General features: G+C 46.7%; 1 protein-coding gene across 2 annotated transcripts in view; it reads left to right on the top strand.

The window, feature by feature from the left end:
- LOC121697835 (kinesin-like protein KIF21A) overlaps positions 1-20,322 on the top strand; it is a 57,921-nt gene extending 37,599 nt beyond the window's left edge. The window contains exons 14-36 of one of the 2 annotated variants that reach the window (XM_042079597.1): positions 131-248; positions 442-630; positions 1,101-1,300; positions 1,603-1,710; positions 2,336-2,404; positions 3,342-3,493; positions 3,572-3,716; positions 4,167-4,361; positions 5,453-5,554; positions 7,661-7,826; positions 8,420-8,440; positions 9,897-9,954; positions 10,286-10,337; positions 10,522-10,697; positions 11,517-11,642; positions 12,158-12,190; positions 12,930-13,066; positions 13,294-13,468; positions 13,589-13,753; positions 14,635-14,752; positions 18,960-19,130; positions 19,247-19,446; positions 19,555-20,322. In XM_042079597.1, coding sequence (XP_041935531.1) covers positions 131-248; positions 442-630; positions 1,101-1,300; positions 1,603-1,710; positions 2,336-2,404; positions 3,342-3,493; positions 3,572-3,716; positions 4,167-4,361; positions 5,453-5,554; positions 7,661-7,826; positions 8,420-8,440; positions 9,897-9,954; positions 10,286-10,337; positions 10,522-10,697; positions 11,517-11,642; positions 12,158-12,190; positions 12,930-13,066; positions 13,294-13,468; positions 13,589-13,753; positions 14,635-14,752; positions 18,960-19,130; positions 19,247-19,446; positions 19,555-19,612 — 2,934 coding nt within the window. In that variant the 3' untranslated portion in view covers positions 19,613-20,322. The remainder of the gene's footprint in view (positions 1-130; positions 249-441; positions 631-1,100; positions 1,301-1,602; positions 1,711-2,335; positions 2,405-3,341; positions 3,494-3,571; positions 3,717-4,166; positions 4,362-5,452; positions 5,555-7,660; positions 7,827-8,419; positions 8,441-9,896; positions 9,955-10,285; positions 10,338-10,521; positions 10,698-11,516; positions 11,643-12,157; positions 12,191-12,929; positions 13,067-13,293; positions 13,469-13,588; positions 13,754-14,634; positions 14,753-18,959; positions 19,131-19,246; positions 19,447-19,554) is intronic. The other variant, XM_042079598.1, reaches the window with a different exon arrangement.
- The last annotated feature ends 430 nt before the right edge of the window (positions 20,323-20,752 follow it).

Raw genomic sequence — 20,752 nt, forward strand, 5'->3', positions numbered from 1 at the left:
GGAGGCAGAAGGGGTGAGTCCACTGTGTGTGTGTGTGCGAGTATGTAAACGTTATTTCATTTGTGTAAGTGTGAGCGTTGAACATGTGTGTGTGCACGTCTGTTTAAAAATGTGTGTGTGTGTGTGTCAGGAGGGCAGTGACCATGACGATGGAGAGGAGAACGAGGGTGATGAGGAGGACAGTGAGATGGAGGTGGAGGAGAGCTCGGACAACGAGTCCGACTCTGAATTGGACGACAAAGGAGAAGGTCAGATATCACTTAACACAGCCTGTGTGTGTGCATGCATGCATGCATCAGGCAGTGTGTGTGTGTCTGGCAGTGTGTGTGTGTGTGTGCTTGAGCATGCGTTTGTGTCTCAGGCAGTGTGTGCGTGTGCATGCATCAGTCAGTGTGTGTGTGTGTGTGTGTGTGTGTACTCAACGTCTTGTGTGTCCTGTAGAGAACTTCCAGGCTGATCTGGCCAACATCACGTGTGAGATCGCCATTAAGCAGAAGCTGATCGACGAGCTGGAGAACAGCCAGCGGCGCCTGCACACCCTCAAGCAGCAGTACGAGCAGAAGCTCATGATGCTGCAGACCAAGATCAGAGACACGCAGCTGGAGAGAGACCGCGTGCTGCACAACATGGGTATGGGTATGTGCACACACACATACACACTCAAACACTCACACGTGTGCGCACACACACACACACACACACACACACGTGCACACACACACACGTGCGCACACACACACACACACACACACACACACACACATGCGTACACACACACGCACACATGTACGCACGCACGCACGCGTACACGCACGCGTACACACACGCATGCACGCACGCACGCACACATAAATACAAACACTCACACGCATGCACACACACACTCATGTGTACACACGCACACACAAATACCCACACGTGTGCGTGCACACACACAAACACAAACACTCACGCGTGCACACACACACACACGCACACAAACACTCACACGCGTGCACACACACACGTACACACGTACACACACACACGTACACACACACACGTACACACACACACACACACACGTACACACACACTCATGTGCCTGTGTGTGTGTGCAGGCTCGGTGGAGACGTGTACGGAGGAGAAGGCGAAGAAGATCAAGGCGGAGTACGAGCGCAAGCTGAGCTCCATGAACAAGGAGCTGCAGAAGCTGCACTCGGCCCAGAAGGAGCACGCGCGCCTCCTCAAGAACCAGTCGCAGTACGAGAAGCAGCTCAAGAAGCTCCAGCAGGAGGTGTCCGAGATGAAGAAGATGAAGGTGGGAAAGACTGTTTGTGTGTGTGTGTGCTGTGTACACAATTACTGAAAAAAACGAACAAAAACAAGAAAGAATTAATAAAACTACATTATGTGTGGGTGTTAAAGAACCAGTGCAGGTGTAGGTGTGTGTGTGTGTGTGTGTGTGTGTGTTTGGTCAGTGTGTGTGTGTGTGTGTGATGGTGGAACATTCATTTTGTAACAGCTCTGCAGGATGTCCGTTTGTATCCTTCATCTCCTAACTGTTCCTCCTGCTCACTGGGTGATGCGTTGTCATGGTGACTGTGTGTGTGTTCTTCGCAGGTTGGCCTGATGAAGCAGATGAAGGAACAGCAGGAGCGGAACCGCGCCTCAGAAACTAGACGGAACCGAGAGATTGCCACGCTGAAGAAGGACCAGAGGAAGCAGGAGGTGAGTGAGAGATGGCTGTCACGTCAGGTCAGGTCACATTATGTCAGGTCAGGTCACATTATGTCAGGTCAGGTCACATTATGTCAGGTCACACAGGTCACGTCACATCAGGTCACGTCGCCACATGAGTGGAACCAACGCCACTGTCCGCCATCTGCCCTGTCTAGACACGCAGATGCCTCTGGGCTGGGGTCACGGTCACACACACACACACACACACACACACACACACACACACACACACACACACACACACACACACACACACACACACAGAGTGTTTGTCTCCTCTAAATATAACCAAATCTGGTATTCTAATTTGCTTAAGGCACTTAAGTGAAATAAATATTTGAAATAACATCTCCAGTAGAACTAGTTGCAACCAATAACCAATGACTGAATATACAACACAGAGTAAAAGTAAGGGAGAGCGTGTTGACTGAGTATGCAACACAGACCAACACAGACTCTACTCAAGGGAGAGCGTGCTGAATGTCCAAGTGTGGGTTCCGGAACAGTCCACTCGCATGACATGATGTACTGCAACACTCATCTTATATCTCTTGTCTGCTTATCTCTCTCTTTCTTTTCCTCTCTTTCTTTCTATCACCCTCTCTTTTCTCAGCATGTGATGAGGCAGCTGGAGGCCCAGAAGAGGCAGCAGGAACTCATTCTGCGCAGGAAGACGGAGGAGGTAAGACCAGTCCCTCCACTTAGCTTAGCTTAGTATAACCCACAGTATTCCATTTCCCCAACCTTCAGCCTAGCCCACAATACTCCATAACTTAGGACAGAGGGAGTGAGACAAGTAGCCATGTGCCTAACATAGCCTAGTCCACAATACTCCACTGTCCCGACCATTAGCCTAGCCTAGCCTAGCCCACAGCACTCATTAACTGAGGACTGAGGGTCCCTGTACCAAGCCTAGTGTAGCACAGCCCACACAATACTCCATAACTCAGAACAGAAGCTAAGTGGTGTTGGGTGGTCAGTAGGGGGCAGTCTTTCCTCTGGTCATAACAACCCCAATGCCCCAGTGCAGTGATGGGGGACACTGTGCTATAAAACATCCCATGACACCTGCAAAGGGTCCATCTAGCCACCTAATCATCCCACAGTTTAATTGGTCAATTGACTCCCTTACTCTCTATCTCAAGCTGGTGTGAGCTGGTGATGCATCCCCCCCGGATGAACATACGAGTATAAATGTAACAAGGGCGAGAGGCAAGTCCATTAATTCTGTATTACAGGAGACACCTCGAAGGCCGTTATCCCGCTTATCACCCGGTTGCCACTATAGGCATAGTCATCATAGCTTTTATAGCACGCAAAGGAAACAAGCGGTTCCGTTTAAAAAGAAGCCGACTTGATCAGTTTGTTGTACAACTTTCTTTGGCCCTATAACAGCGATAGCGTGGACAGTTAACTTGTTTACAGTTGATTCCATTGTTGCGAAGCCTGCGTATAAATGTAACGTGCGTTGTGCGTTCTCCACCAGGTGATGCATATGAGTATAAATGTAACGTGCGTTCTCCACCAGGTGATGCATATGAGTATAAATGTAACGTGCGTTCTCCACCAGGTGATGCATATGAGTATAAATGTAACGTGTGTTGTGCGTTCCCCACCAGGTGACGGCTCTGAGGCGGCAGGTGAGGCCAGTCTCCGGTAAGGTGCAGCGCAAGGTGAGTCTCCCAGAGTCCACTCATGACATCACTCACCGGTCCACGCCCACCCCGACCAGACCACACACTCCTGGAGCTGCACCTGCCAACGGCACCAGGTACTGATAACGGACTGTGCGTGTGTGTGTGTATATGTGTGTGTGTGTGTGTCTAATGCCTCGTCTCCTCCCTCTCAGACGATACCCTGTGCGAGGGGGCGGGGCTTACTCCACCAGAATGGCCCGTGCCAAGTGGCAGTCACTAGAGCGACGCATCACGGACATCGTCATGCAACGGATGACCATCACCAACATGGAGACTGACATGAACCGCATGCTCAAGGTACACACACATCACTTCCTGTGTGTGTGTGTGTGTGTGTGTGTGTGTGTGTGTGTGTGTGTGGATGACCATCTCCAACATGGAGACCGACATGAACCGCATGCTCAAGGTACACAAACATCACTTCTGTTTGTTTGGAAACTAATATCAATAAATGTATTAGTACTATTACACACCTCCATCTTTCTGTGTGTGTGTGTGTGTGTGTATATGTATGAGCGTGCGTGCGTGTGTGTGCGTGTGAAAGGTGGCAGTCCTCCCCTCGTGACCCCAGTACCCGTCTAATGCAGCGCGAGAGGCGAGACTGCTGCCAGATCTCATGATGAGAGACTTTCACACAAAGAGCCCTGTGTGTGTGTGTGTGTGTGTGTGTGTGTGTGTGTGTGTTCATGTTATGTTAAAGTTTCTCAAGATCTTTCTGTTCTCTGGCCTCGTTGTGATGTATCGTAGCAAAGGGAGGACCTTACCAGGCGTCGTGAGAAGGTGTCTCGGAAGCGTGAGAAGATCGCCACGGAGGGAACAGACGCGGACCGGACGTTGGGATCGCTGAGCGAGGAGCTGGAGTCCCTCAGCGCCAACATCGACTACATCAACGACAGCATCGCCGAATGCCAGGCCAACATCATGCAGATGGAAGAGGCGAAGGTCAGAGAGAGTGTGTGTGTATGAGAGAGCGAAAGTGAGTTTTTGTGTGTGTGTGTAAGGATCTAGTATAGAAAAGGTGACAGGTTAGATTCCCAGTAAGCGCACACAGTGATGTACCTTTAAAAATGCACCTTATTGTGCTGCAGGTTGCTTTTGATATATGTGGCTGCTAAATGAATGAAAGTAAATGTTAATGAATGTATGAACCAATATGTGCTGTAAACATGCCTATGTACACATACAGTATGTAGTGCTGTTGTTAACTCATTGAATGCCAAGCTGTTTTCGGGAGCTTTGTCCTAGAGTGTCAGCAATCTAGACCATTGCTGATGTTGATTTTTGTACAGCCACAGCATATTCTGTGTTATAGCTATGAACACATTCAATGGCTCGATTAAAAGGTGAGACTTTAAGCTCTCGGTGGGTGCAAACCGTGTATTTCTACACGCCTCTGTTCCTCAGAAATCCCAAGCTAAACAGTGGCTAGTTTTCATCAAAATCGCTGTTTTTTTTTTTCTAGAAATGGAGGTATAACGTCTTTCATGAAATAATATGAAGTGTTGCCTGTTACTTACTTGTGTAAACTTTCCGGGAAGTGATCAGCGAGACCTGGCGAGACTGCCACCTAGTGATAGACCCACGAAAATGGCCTGGTTTTGACCTGACGTGCATGCGTCACTGATTCAACCCAAAGCGGCAACCGAGTTATGATAAAATTTCCAGATTTTTTGTCCAGATTGTGCTTTTTCATGAGTTTTCGATCGTCATATATTTAATTTCCATTCATCACAGAGTTCCCAAAATCACATATAAGGTGTGTTAGAGTGTCTAGTTTCGTAATTTTTATAAAAAAAAAGGAAAAAACGTAATATTACGTTTTTGGCACTCAACGCATGGAAAGGAAAAACGTAATATTACGTTTTTGGCACTCAATGAGTTGATTATGCAAACCCACTGTGTGTGTGTGTGTGTGTGTGCTGTGGATGTTTCTGTTGTTAATGATGCAAACTCACTGTGTGTGTGTGTGTGTGTGTGCTGTGGATGTTTCTGTTGTTAATGATGCAAACTCACTGTGTGTGTGTGTCCAACAGGAGGAGGGCGACACTGTGGATGTTTCTGCGGTGATCAGCTCCTGCACCCTCTCTGAAGCACGTCTGCTGTTGGACCATCTCCTGACCATGGCCATCAACAAGGTACACACACACATACATACTCACACACACACACATATACATATATATATATATATACACTAGGTGGCATATACATAAACTACTTGGTCATTTAATTTCAATGAAAAAGCTTTTAGTCCAGGACAGAGCTAGTGAGCGGAGCGCGAGCGAGGAGCGGAGTGGATGGAATTTTGTTAGAGTGCGGAGCGCTTTTTAATTCAGAGACCGGAGCTCCAATTTCGCTCCGATACCGCTCACACCACGAGTCTGAGGCATGCCCAAATCCACCCAGAACTCACGTCTTCATAATGAAATTAAGACCGTTACATTTCAAAATGAAGATACTTACCATAGTGATGTAACGTATCCGTTGCTGTAGCTAGGTGCTGATTCGGCGTTCAGTGCCAAGCATTCAGAAACTGGAGCAGGGACACAGGCCGCTAAAAGCTCACACTCTAGGCACATCAAACGCACACACACACTACACATACAGGGGTGGACGCAGCCCCCCACACAAAAAGGATCACACACGAGGAAGACCTAAAAGGGTAACACGCTACACTAAAACACGGACATTAAAACAGTAAATAAAGGCATTAACACACAAACAACCCCCAGAGTTCTCCCCCGTATCCCAGAATGCATTGTCCCAGAGTCCGTAGCACATAGTCCAGCTTGCCGACGTTACAGTGAGTTTGTTGGGGATGGAAGTCGCTAAATATTTTAGAAAGGAAACTGAAAGTCATAGGGCTTACTGTACAAGCGTACTATTCCTACAAAACAACTAGATACAAACAATGTAGAGCAAGAACAACTAGCCTATGTCGTGACACTGTTCCAGTGAGATGTATTTTGGAATTTAAGAAGACACATTTCGCGGAAACATGAGTGTGCTGCGGAGAGCAAAGGAAAACGTGAGCAATTTGAATAGCCTAAGTAAGGCTGAAGTAAAACGGTAAACCTGTATTATTTAGGCAATTATTCCCACTGATCCCTTTAGTTTGAGGCTTATGTGTACGTTGCCAAGCTTGTTCGTTGTTGCACTGTCGGTGTTGCATTAGGCTATCTTTTACAATACATGTTCTATGAGTGACATTGCCGTTTCTCTTAGTTCTTTGGGATTTAAGTTTTCTAAGGTGACAATTAGGCTTGTAGATTATTTCTCCCTCTTTTAAATTGGAGCGATTTCACTGGAGCGGGATTTTGAAGTGGAGCGGAGAGCGAAATTGAGCGGAGTGGCCTGACGTGAATTTGAGCGGAGGAGCTGCCGAGTGAACAGCCACCTGAGCGAGGAGCGGGATATACGCACCACTCAGCTCTGCTCACTAGCTCTGGTCCAGGACTATGCTGAATCCATGTATGTAAACCTGACTGACTGACTAAATAAATGATTGATTGTCAGACTGTCAGCTCTACCATGCAGACCAACTCTTACTGTCCACAGCAAGGATGACTGTAACAATTAGGAGCAGAGCAACTCTTACTGTTCACAGCAAGGATGACTGTAACGATTAAGTCTGTCCTCGTGTTGATGAATGCAATGTCTAAAATTTGATGCATTCTGATTGGCTGTGAGATTTTTATCATTCTCAAAATCGCTTTGAAAGTGTTCCCCAACTATATCGTTCTTCATGTCGTTATCATTAAAGTTTATTTGTGGACTTTGTCATTCATTAGCTAGAGCAATACTTTTTTGTCGTATGGTTGTCGATCCTGGTGCGAACTGCCCTTTGGACTAGTAGCTTCTGACATAATCACCCCCGTCCCTCAACAAGCAGCCCAGAAGGAGATCACTCTAGCACTAGTGGGCTAACAGTAGGCTAACGTGCTATCCTGTCACCCTCCTCCTCAGGGTCTGCAGGTGGATGCACTAGTGGGCTAATAGTAGGCTAATGTGCTATCCTGTCTCCCTCCTCCTCAGGGTCTGCAGGCGGATGCACTAGTGGGCTGACAGTAGGCTAACATGCTAACGTGCGGTCCTCTCTCCTCCTCAGGGTCTGCAGGCGGATGCACTAGTGGGCTAACAGTAGGCTAACGTGCGGTCCTCTCTCCTCCTCAGGGTCTGCAGGCGGATGCACTAGTGGGCTAACAGTAGGCTAACGTGCGGTCCTCTCTCTTCCTCCTCAGGGTCTGCAGGCGGCGCAGAAGGAGTCCCAGATCAAGGTGATGGAGGGCCGTCTAAAGCAGACGGAGATCACCAGCGCTACTCAGAATCAGCTGCTCTTCCACATGCTGAAGGAGAAGGCTGAGCTCAACCCAGAGCTGGACGCCCTGCTGGGCAACGCACTCCAGGGTAGGCCACCAATCAGAGCGCTCGCAGAATCCTAACCATGCCAGTCCCACCAATCAGAGCGCTCGCAGAGTCCTAACCATGCCAGTCCCACCAATCAGAGCTCTCACCGAGTCCTCACTAAATTAATCCCACCAATCAGAGCTCTCACCGAGTCCTCACTAAATTAATCCCACCAATCAGAGTGATCACAGTGGATAGCCAATCCCACCAATCATCCAATCACAGGTCCCTCTCTTCAAATGTCCAGCCAATCACAGACATTCCAGTCTTTGAACTGGACATTCATACTCCTGTGGTTCATGATTAGCCAATCAGAGACATTCCAGTCTCCTGACTGGCCAGTCATAGCTCATTCTAGTCACTCTGACTCATTACACAACCATCACAAACAATTCTGACCCTTAACTTACTTACTTACATTTAGACCTCAACATGGACCGAGGTGTCATCCCCTACAATACGTACACACACACACACACACACACACACACACACACACAGGTAATCATTTGTCCATTTCAATCAATCCTTTCTTTTGATTAGATTTGTTCTGTTGCTCTTTCCTTCCTCTGTGGCCCTGAATTCTAAAACAGAACTAGGTAACGTGCAGTCAGGTGAGTAGCAGACACTGATCTTCCCCAGCAGCATTCTAAATTCTACTCTGAGTGCATGCGTCTCCATAGAAACAGGTCTCAGTCAGCCCGGCCCCTGGTGCTCCACTGCTCTGCAGGTCTTGCATCTGTCCCTAACACAACTCAGAATTACTGTTGCGCTCCAGACAACTCGGAGGCCGCAGGTCGCTTACGACTTTAAACTCAGGGTAGGTGGACTTGCCCCAAGTTTACAAGTAGGAACTCCAACTTTGAGTGGCGTTGCATTGTTCTTTTTCTAGAAGGAGCTCGTAAATCTCAATTTCCACGTTTATCTTGCACGCAATTGGGAAATTTCTGGCTTCCGAGTTGTCTGGAACGCAGCATAACCCTGTTGTGGAGATGTCATAATGAGCAGGGACGGATGGGAGACGCGCAGCCCTGCGTGGAGATCCAGGAGGAGAGCTGAGGGCCCCTGTTGTAGTAGACTAACACCCTTACCCTCCACAGCGTGGCACGAGTCACTTCTCCTCTCAGGGTCCAGCCTAGAGCTAGTCCTGTGCTCACACTAACGGTCACACTCTGTTTAACAGCAGGCATCACTGTTGAGTGTTGTCTGGTGTCTAATTGGCTAATTTTGCCTTGCCAGCCAGGGGGAGTTACTGTAAGGCTAACTCTGTTACAACGCATCAAATGGCAACATTTATGTTTAAAATTGTACATGGTCCCTCACGAATATTATAAATAAATGTGAAGGGATCAGCCATGTTTCAGAGCGCAGATTCAGAAGGCTGCCCCGTGAAACCAGGTGACTGGCTTATCTGGGTAACAGGAGTCCGCAGTCTTATCTCAGTATCCAAGCACAGTACAGTACAGTACAGTATCTGTGATGGAGATAATGTCTGCTGTACAAGTTTGTTATCTGACCCCTCCTCTGGGCAATACAGTGGTGACCAGTCTGTTTCAAAACTAATGAACCCAACTGACCAGTCTGCAGTAGTGATACTATACTAGTTAGTAGTTTTCTTGCTTGCTTTGTTTCTCTACGTAGATGCCCTCTCTAAAACTGCATTTCATAACGAACCTCTAGTGTCCAGTGCTGTCGCTCTGCTCTTTTGACGTCACTTCCTGTGAGGCATTATGACACTTTGACCTCTCACTTACTGACAACCTCACCTGTGAACTTTGACCTCTGCTTCTCTGGTTCTGTTGAATTCAGAGACACTGACATGCAATGAGTCCACTGCAGGCAGTGCATGGCACACTGATACTAGCCACCAACTCACTTTGTAACTTCAACATCGAGACTGACACATTTAAACTACCGTACTAGTATCTGTGTGTCTGTGTCTGTGTGTGTGTGTGTGTGAGTGAGTGAGTGAATGAGAAAGAGAGAGAGAGGGTGGTTGGGGTGGTGTGTGTGAGAGAGAGAGAGAGGTTTAGCGTAGAGTGACTTGTCTGTCTTTTTCTGATTGGCCAGAAAATGGAGACGAGAGCAGTAGTGATGAGTCAGCCCAGAGCCCAGCTACTGAGGGCAGGTATGCAACACACACCCACGCACGCGCGCACACACACACATACACATATAATAAGCATGCACAATCCCACACGCTAAACTACACACACACACACACACAAGCGCACCCACGCATGCACACACACACACACACACACACACACACACATATGTAATCCATTGTGCCATAATATACAAACACACCTACACCACGCCATGTGTTTAGCTGTGTGTGTGACACCTGTGTAGTGGCATAATGTACAAACACACCGACACCACGCCATGTGTTTAGCTGTGTGTGTGACCCCTGTGTTGTGTATGTGTGTGTGTGACACCTGTGTTGTGTTCTACAGCTCTTTGGCATCAGACCTGATGAAGCTCTGTGGAGAAGCCAAACCCAGGAAGGTACAGCACATTGAGAGAGACTGTGTGTGTGTGTGTGTGTGTGTGTGTGTGTGTGCGCTTGTGTGCGCGTGTGTGTTTGTGTGTGCACACATGTGTTTGAGTGTTGTGATACACACACCAGCATATGTGTGTGCATTTTAAATGTGTATTATTACTGACCTGCGACCTTTGACCTTTGACTCAGGCCCGCCGGAGGACCACCACTCAGATGGAGCTGCTGTACGCCGACCCGTGTCCCGACGCCCCGCCGGAAGACTTCACGCCTCCCCTGCTGCCCGTGGTGGAGAGCCCAGAGGGAGCGCATCTCCTGGGGGACAGAGACGCCGCCGTCTCCCCCTCCGCCCTCACCTCCAGAGCCATGTACGTCCTGGGGCCAGGGGTCACCATACTGGGGGGGTCGAGAGTCACCGTACTGGGGGAGTCGAAGGTCACCGTACTGTGGGGGGTCAAGGGTCACCATACTGTGGGGGGTTGAGGAGTCTGTGGGTACATTTAGTCAAATACACTTAGTCAACGCTGATCCTAAGGTGGGGTGGGCTGGGGCTGATGGAGTCTGTTGGGGCAGTAACCTGGAAGTCAGGGGTTCTATTGCCCAGCTGCCTCTGTTGTGCCCTTGAGGAGGGCACTTAATCCTGAGTAGCTCCAGTGAGACTGGCTCGGCAATTAGTTAAAGATCAGTAGGATGAAAGCGTCAATGAAACAAATAAAAATAAGGTAAATGTTGGCCCACTTGACACAAAGTCAACAATGAGACGAGAGTCTCATAAGGTTTGGCCCAAATCTAGTGTTTGCTCCTGAAGATAGCACACCGGTGTCCGCATGCTGCTCCTCCGGGTCTATACTACACCATGACTCACATTCCACAAGTCCTAGGACCACAAGCCACCCAGCAGGTAGCTGCATTTGCTAATGTAATCATTAGTTAAAGAAACGGGGGATATGATGTGTCTTGACATTGTTAGTGCATGTTATTTTGCACATTTATAATGACTTATTTAGTGCAATCTCTGTTCTCAGTCAGTACAAGTGAGTGACCTTTTCAGCTCTAATAGTTACGAGAGGAAAAGAAGAAGAAGCACTTGGAACCAGTCCAAGACTGAGTCATTAACTGAAGAGGGTTGCCATTGCAACCTGTGGCGGAATCCTGGTGGCAAATTAGGTTCTGTGTTCCGTGTGCAGATCCGGGGCCAGGTCTCCCACAGCAACGGAGCGGCGGGCACTGGACCGGTCACCCCTTACACGGAGGAGAATGTTGGAGAAGGGGCTATCGTCCACCGAGAAGGCCAAACTGCCCGAGAGCCGAACGTAAGATGTGGGGGGGGGCATATGTAAGACATGGATCAAGCGAGGGAGGGAGAAAGCGAGATAGAAGAGGAACGATAGAGAGGGAGATAGAAGAGGAACGATAGAGAGGGAGAGAGAAGAGGAACGATAGAGAGGGAGAGAGAAGAGGAACGAGAGAGAGGGAGATAGAAGAGGAACGAGAGAGGGAGAGAGAAGAGGAACGAGAGAGAGGGAGAGAGTCCTTACAGTAAATTGAACTGTCAGGAGACTTCCTTATCTGTGTCTTATTCTTCTATATTATTCTATTATATTCTGTAGTAGTCCAAACAGTCTCTGCTGTCTGAGGACAGCCAGAAGTAAACCCTTCTTCACCCCTCTATCCTTCGGTAAAGTGACCTGTCTAAACCCTTTCTGTTCCAAAGTGGTCCAGTCTGTCTTCTCTCCTCTATCCTAGTAGAGTGACCTGTCTGTGCCGTTTTGGATTGTGTGTCTTGTCTTTCCTCTAGTAAATTGTGTGTTTGTGTGTTTTGTTGTAGGCCAGACGACTCTGCAGGTTTAGAGTGTCAAAGGTATCCCTTTATCTTTCACACATCCTGCTTTTTTTCTTCTCTTCTCCCTCCTCCTCCCCTCCCCTTCTTCACTTTCCCACACTTCATTCTTTGTTCCTGTCTTGGGCCTGAGTGCAGTTACCACTAGGCTGAAGGACCTGCATGCACAAGCACCCAAAAACACACATGCACGCATACACACACACAAAAGTATTTACCCTTTACAGCTGACATGCATGCAAAATAAATTGCCTAGTTGGGGGAAAGAAGCAATAAACAGTGTATAATCACATTAATCATACACACACACACACACAACAGTATTTACTTATTCACAGCTGACATGCATGTAAAATAGATCACCTGGCTAGTTGAAAGAAGTAAAAAAAATGGCGTATTATCACACGAACGGGTTTGTCTCCACAGTCAGTGTCAAGCTTGTACACATCAGTACAATTGCTCAGTGGTTCTGGTTCATACATGAGCAGTTGCTTAGAAAAGTGGGGAAACGAGGTTCTACTGTGTGGATCAAAACACACTGTCGGACTGGTACATAACACTAATGAACACCTTGATATACTCTGAAAGCCTATAAGAGCCATGCCCTCAGTACAAATGAAAGTTAGCATGCTAGCTGGCTGCTTTCTATTGGCGCTGTGTAGACGTTGCTAGCCTGAAGGCATTAGCGAATAGCTGGTAGATCAGTGGCTGATGGAGTTTGTTGGAGTCGGTGCACTGCAGTGTGTCCTCCCGTCCACAGGGGGGTGATCAACCCGGTGCAGGGTGGCAGGGAGGCGCGGGGGGCCAAGCTGCAGTGTGTGCACGTGGCCGAGGGACACTCCAAAGCACTGCTGTGTGTGGACGCCACGGATGACCTGCTCTTCACAGGCTCAAAGGGTGAGGACACTCTGTACTTAGTCCCACAGCCAGTGCTTACATTCATTTGAAGTACTGGGCCCATATTCACAGAACATTTTATATTATCACTAAGAGTTCTCCTAAAGTGCACTAAGAGTACTCCTAAAGTGCACTAGAGTACTCTTAAAGTGTCCTAAGTCAGAACATTTCACATTAGTGCCTTCTGCTGTGACTCGGTTGACCTTTGACCTTTGACCTCCGCCCAGACCGTACGTGTAAGGTGTGGAATCTGGTGACTGGGCAGGAGATCATGTCGCTAGGCGACCACCCGAGCAGCGTGGTGTCAGTGAGATACTCGTCCAGCCTGGTGTTCACCGTGTCCACCGCCTACATCAAAGTGTGGGACATCCGCGACTCCGCCAAGTGCATACGCACGCTCACGTGAGTCTAACACACACACACACAGGGCCAAGGTACTTACTGGCTCTACTGCCTACATAAACCTTTAGAGCATCCACTAAGCACCTTGTTGTGTGTGTTTACTGGTTGTGTGTGTCTCAGCTCCTCTGGCCAGGTTACCCCCGGCGACAGCTGTGCTGCCCTGGGCAACCGTGGTGTGACCATTCCGCCTGGTGAGAACCAGATCAACCAGATCGCACTCAACCCGACCGGGACCTTCCTGTACGCAGCTGCGGGGAACTCCGTACGCATGTGGGACCTCAGGAGGTGAATACACACACACACACACACACACACACACACACAAACACACGCACACACAGAGAATGTCATTGTAAACACACTGACTCTCTCACTCACTCAAACACAAATCAGAACTGTTCCAGTATCTGTGAACTTAACTAGGGCTGCACAATCGATGCAATTTGAGCAAATGCAATTAGCCAATCACAAAGGCTGCAATAGAGTACCTAAGCCATGAGGTAGCGTTGTCAAGGCAGCAATTTCACTGGATCTAAACAAACCAATCTAACCATGGAGGTGGCTTTCTTAATCTATTTAAATATTTTTACAATGTTTCTAAGACGTCAGTACGTTTTTTTTACACTGTAGGAATCACATAGTACAACATATATTCATACCAACACAATCAAATTCGTGATTAGAGTGTGTTGTTTTAGCATGGCTTTCCTCCGTAAAACAGCATTTAACTTCACAGCCTGCGGTTAAAAATGCTTAAATTCATGGACGTGTCCTGGCTTTATTTTTGAGTCAAAAAACGTCACTCTTAACAGCCACCAGTCTTTGAGAAGACGTAAAATGTCCACTGGGATTTTGTTTCTTTCTATTACACCTGCCAAGGAATGCGTGTTATGTGGCTAAGCTGCTGCCTAGAATGTAAAACATGTTTAAATATAGCCTACATTTAAAACAATGTATTATGGTAACTAGAAATGATGCCACATGTCTACATTCAATACTATTGAAGCCACTTCGAAAGTTTGTCTAGATCCAGTGACACTGCCATCATGGAAACGGAACGTCACACTTCGGTATCGTGCAGACCTAAACTGAACCAGAGAATGTCTAATAAGCCAGGATTAACACATGGATATTGACCAGTGTTTGTGTCTCCTGTCTCTCCGCAGGTTTGTGTCTACTGGGAAGCTAACTGGTCACCACGGACCGGTCACGTGCCTGACAGTGGACCAGACAGGGAACGGTCAGGACGTGGTCATCACCGGCTCCAAGGACCACAAAATCAAGGTGACAAAACAGAGCTTGTAGCTTGCTACTTCCTCCCCCTCCCTCCCGTGCTGCTCCCGTAATTGAAACTCTCCTAAACGCGAATCTCTTCTGTGATTGGCTGGAACAGTTTATGTTTTTATGGGCTAGGTTTGCCCAGGTTGTTTTTGTTGCCTTTGGAGCCTGGGCTGCCCACAGAGATCGCGTTTTTTTTACAATGTATTCGGGACACAGACAGCTAGTGGTTGGTTAGCAGTAAGTGACATAAAATGTTTTAGCCTAAAAAACATGTGTCATCGCTTAGAGCACCTTCAACCTGTTGAGGAGTGAATTCTTTAAAGGAGCGATTTGTAGGATTGTTACCGAACGTTCTGTAGGCCAAAATCAAAACACAACGTTCTCAAGACTACCAGACGCGAGCCTCTTCTGGGTTGCCGGATGTAATGAAGACTTAGCTAACGTTAGTTGACCTGCAGCTAATCTGAGTACGCATCATGATGAACGAAGCTTCCTGAGATGGTGACGTCTTCGTCAAACGAAAAATATTAAGTCTGACGCAGAGCTGGCCATATTTCTCCACAACAGGTAGCCTAGGCTAAACTTCATATGCATCGCTAACTTCAGCTAAATATGTTACGTTGGTTAGAGAGGTATTTTTTGTTTTCACTGTTTCCGTAATGTGTAGCTGGGTCATGGTTGGAAAAACGTTAAAGCAGCTGCAGGTCAACTAACGTTAGCTAAGTCTTCATTACATCTGGCAACCCAGAAGAGGCTCGCGTCTGGTAGTCTTGAGAACGTTCACTAGTGTTTTGATTTTGGCCTACAGAACGTTCGGTAACAATCCTACAAATCGCACCTTTAAGGTTTTGCACCTCCGTTCTAATGTTACGTCACCGTTTGTTTACAACTAGAGTGGTAGGCAAGAATGGTAGGCAAGGCACTGCAGAGTGGTAGGCAGCAGTTGAGTTGCATAGGCTACACATATTTACAAATAGCTTCAAAATTGAAATTTTAATATCAAATATTGACAGGGATGCCGACCACTTGTGTAGGCCCTAACAGTTGGTTTTACAATAAGAAGCAAAAAGGCGACGAACGACCGTTTAGCCTACCTATCATCATGGTTGTGGAGGATGATCGTTAGCAGCTGTAAAGTCTTTTATTCTCAACATGGCCTAATGGTGTAGCCTAGGCTACTGTCTACGAAGACGTAGGCTAAAATACCACTATCTACAGTCATCCAAAAATGAATTGCCAGAGATAGACTATGAAAAAGTGCAGCATTTTAAACATGGCAAGAATGTTTTTACCGGAACAGTTTGTTCTAAATTTGTCTCGTGAAATTCGTGCTTGTGGACATCAATCACCTATCTTCTGTCCTTCTATTTCAAGTTATCATGAGTGTCATTTGATTATATAATCACAACAAATGCTAATAAATGAATATAGAATAGGCTTATGTGCTATAGCCTACAGGTCAGTTAGGCTAACTCCCGTATGTCAAAATAAAATGATTTGATCCTATGAATTGTTTAGCGATCACACACAACAACTTAGCACAGCAACCTCAAACGCCACTGTTGAACCTAGGCTACTGCTTCAGTCATGTAAGAAATAAGCAATTTATTAATTATCTTCACCCGTTTAATCAAGTCCACATGACCAAAATAACAGCATATTTAACAGCTGAGCTAGCATAACAGCCTAATATAGCCAATGCTGCAATGGATAACTAATAAAACGTTTCATACAATTAATGAACTTTATCACTCACATTCTGAGTTTTTCTGGGTAGTTATATATCCATGCAGATAGTCTTCGAATAAGCCATCGCTGTTATATATATATATATAATATGTTACAGGATTCATGACTTTAAACGCAGTTAATGTTACATGATGCTGACTGACGCTGGCTATAACTGTAGGCTACCGTTTTAACGTCTGCTGTTCAGTTGAAGTTAAATTATCAAATATTGTTTGATTTTGTGTCAACTTTCAGAGGGAAGACATATTCCTTTCTGGCCAAATTTCACAGCTTATAAGAAAGTCTATCGTCTTCGTGTAAACCGAGTTTTGAACAAAGAAAAAAGTTAGGCTACCATTAGGCTACATGCAGGTTCTCCCGTAACGTTATCGGTACAGATCAATGCACCGAATCAGGGCGATTTTAGCGAAATAACGTTCCTGTGACAGGCTATCAAATATTGAACAATGGGATAACGTTTCATCATCACCTTTATTGATGTCTGAAATGATGACATTGCTGAAATACAGAGATGTAGCCTACTGAGAGGCAGCTGCAGACAACGATGTTCAGTAAGTATAAGTATATATACTTACTGATGTTCAATGGGTTCATGTTCAATGGGGTCAACTTGTCTCTTGCCTACCAGGTGGATGTAAACAAAGCTATAGAACCTAGAATACGTCACATGAAAAACGTTAATAGACCTCTCCAGAATAAGTCCCGCCTCCGTAACTTCCGTATCCATCCAACTTCCGGGCATCGAATGTCTATGGGAAATAACATGGCGTTTCGAAATATCATGCCGGTAAAACATCTGTAGGTGGCGAAGTAGAAAAAAATGGTGGGCCGATTGGCCTACACACTTCTGCCATCTAGTTTCCACTGGGTTTTTTGATCGTTGGTGCCGTTAAAGTAGAAATATATCAGTAAGAAGCACTAAGCTAACGCACGTGTAACGGATGCCAGCTAGCTTAGCTGTGCTTGTGGAACGTTGGTAAACCTCACTCCCCGACGCCTCAAGAGTGCTGCTGGCATGTGAGCCAGTAGCCTGGGCTATTGGCTCAATTGTTAGCGCGCTCGCCTCCCGATCCGAGGTGCTGCTGTTTCGCGGGTTCGAGTCCGGTCGCGTGCAGGGCTAAATCGCGCAGGTTCAACACAACGCAGGTTACATTGGTGCCGTGACCCGGATCGGGAGTGAGGTTTAGGGGGGTGAGCGTAAGGGGTGCCAGCTAGCTTAGCTGTGCTTGTGGAACGTTGGTAAACCTCACTCCCCGACGCCTCAAGAGTGCTGCTAGCATGCGAGCCAGTAGCCTGGGCTATTGGCTCAATTGTTAGCGCGCTCGCCTCCCGATCCGAGGTGCTGCTGTTTCGCGGGTTCGAGTCCGGGCGTGTGCAGGGCTGAAACGCGCAGGTTTAACACAACGCAGGTTACACACGCTTCAGACGCCGCGACTCCCCCAGTCAAGGTTGCATAGCAACAGCAATGTTTCATAGTTTGTCACCGAAATGGAGGTGTGACACCAGAGCCTGTCTACGGAGGTGGCACTAATCCTGCGTGAAATCATCATGTTTGATAGGTTGTAAATACATTCTGAAAACGTTACTGTTCTGATCAAGGTCATGCAAAATAAAGCTATCGACTCAATACGATTCAGCCTCTGATTCCTAGTCTGCTTATCATTATCTGTTATTCGTGAAAAAAAATCTCATCTCGTCATGTCTTCGTCTGCAATTTCTTTTTCAAATATCTCAATAACAGCCAACAAGCTCGCACAGTCAAACCAAAGTTAAGTCATGTTGAAAAGAGGCTGAACCTTGCAAACGATTTACATTTATAGACCACTGAAACCACGCATGAATCACACGTGAAAATGACCATCACGTTAGGTTGTGAGCAAGATCTAACGCCCTCCTCCGCCCGCGTACATCGGAACTAGCTCCCGGTTAGCATTAATAATCGTTTACTACTTAAACGGCACTAACAATCAAAAAATCCAGTGGAAACTAGATGGCAGAAGTGTGTAGGCCAATCGGCCCACCAGCTTTTTCTTTGTCACCTACAGAGTTTGACAGGTACGATCTTTCGAAACGCCATGTTATTTCCCATAGACATTTGACGACCGGAAGTTGGATGGATACGGAAGTTACGGAGGCGGGACTTATTCTGGAGAGGTCTATTGACGGGAATGTTGGAAATTGAACGTTCTAAAGAATATCTGGGTTCATTGAATTGGAACATGGAATTTTAGAATCTTACATTGTTGCGGATCAGAGTTAAGGATCTTCAGTTAAAATGTTCAAAACTCCCCTGCTTTAAGGTGAAAAAAAAAGATCAGACCTGTGGTTCTGAATGGGGAAGGAGCTTTAATTCAGTCATCCGGTAGAACAGAATTTGAAAAGTATACAAAATAACCCGCAAACAAGTCTGTCTGTACCTAAGATTTGTTGGTAAAGAAATGTTTGTTTGTTTGTGTGTCAGATGTTTGACATTCTGGAGGGCTCCCAGGGGAGTGTCCCGCCCAGTCACAGCTTTGATCCCGCCCACCTGGACGGCATCGAGTCACTGGCGATGCAGGGGGACATTCTCTTCAGCGGCTCCCGAGACCACAGCATCAAGAGATGGGACCTGTCCCGCAAACACCTGCTACAGGTGAGAACATAGACCTGTCCCACAAACACCTGCTACAGGTGAGAACATAGACCTGTCCCATAAACACCTGAGTCTACACATTTACTCACCATCTGTTCTTTCCTGTCATTCTCCAGCAAGTGCCTACCGCTCACTCTGATTGGCCAAGTGCATTGGCACTGGTTCCTGGCTCCCCCTCATTGGTCAGCGTGTGTAGGACTGGGCTACTGAAGTTCTGGAACTCTGAGACGTTGGCACCTCTTGGAGAACTCCGCGGGCATGAGATGCCCATCAACAGCATCTCCATAAACACTGAGAACATCTTCACCGCCTCAGAGTGAGTATTGAAACACACACACACACACACACACAGTCTGAGTAAAGTTAGTAGTGATATCAATCTGTGAATTGAAGTGAATGTGACCTGTGACCTTGTGTGTGACAGGGACCGAACAGTGAAGATTTGGCAGGTGAAGGGCTCTCTGGAAGACGGAATACACTGATGAGGGTCAAAAACCCCTTGGGACAACAAACTGTGTGTGTGTGTGTGGGTGCAATGAAGGCACAGTCTTTCCTCTTCTCTCTCTCCCTCCTGCTTTGTTGATTGGACTATCTCAATGCCCTCAGCAGGCTACCTTGCCAAATCCTGCACCCCAATCAACTAGCTTTCTCTCAAAGACAGGAATTGGGACGGCTATAGGCAGTTCACTAACTTGCAAGCCTATAGGCAGAAGTTATTTCTTTCCTACTGATATGGGGTTGCCAAGGAACCAATGTGCATCTATGATGCAAGAGAGATGAAGAATCATAAAGATGAAGGAAGTAATGGAGAGAATGATGTCTGCGGTCTTTGGGTTCTTCGCTATTCCCAGAATACAGCACAAACAATGACTGGGCATTTCTTCATATCATACCCTACTGAAAGATGGCTAAGCAGCTCTTGAAATCATATCCTGATGAAACATGGTTAAACAGCTCCTCGTACTGACAGATGGCTAAGCAGCTCTTTATATCAAACACCACAACAAATGCATCTGTGTCTCTGCTGTCCTCTGACCAAACACTCTTGTGACTGTGCCTCTGTACTGAACTCCCTCTCTCTGTCTCTTCAAATCTTTTCCTGCATAAAGATGGTTAGGAGTCAGATCTGGGTTGGAGTCGATTAGCATGGGGGGGGGGGGGGGGGGGGTGTAGGGCAACAGGCAGCAACTAGTAAACAACAACAACTTGCATTTTATATGGCGCTTTATTAAAGCACTATACAACAATTAGCGTTTATATGGCGCTTTATTGAAGCACTATACAACGATTAGAGTTTATTTAGCGCTTTACTAAACGCACTACACAACGATTAGTGTCTATATAGTGCTTTTAGTTAACAATATTTAGCATGAGGGGAGGCAACAGGCAGCAACTAGTGAACAACAACAACTTGCAATTTATATGTCGCCTTACCAAAGTGCTATACAGTGAAAGGGGAACCTCACTAACAGTAAAGATGGGAATTATGCTCAGAAGGGATCTATTTATAGGTTATTTGAGGTTTACTATCATTCAAACCAGAAGAAGTGTCTCATACAGTTTTCTATTTTTGTTTTGATAAAGAATAATTAATTTAGTGTCTCAGCATCTAGCATCTCTTC

Source organism: Alosa sapidissima, chromosome 22 (assembly GCF_018492685.1).
Source record: "Alosa sapidissima isolate fAloSap1 chromosome 22, fAloSap1.pri, whole genome shotgun sequence".
NCBI lineage: Eukaryota > Metazoa > Chordata > Actinopteri > Clupeiformes > Clupeidae > Alosa > Alosa sapidissima.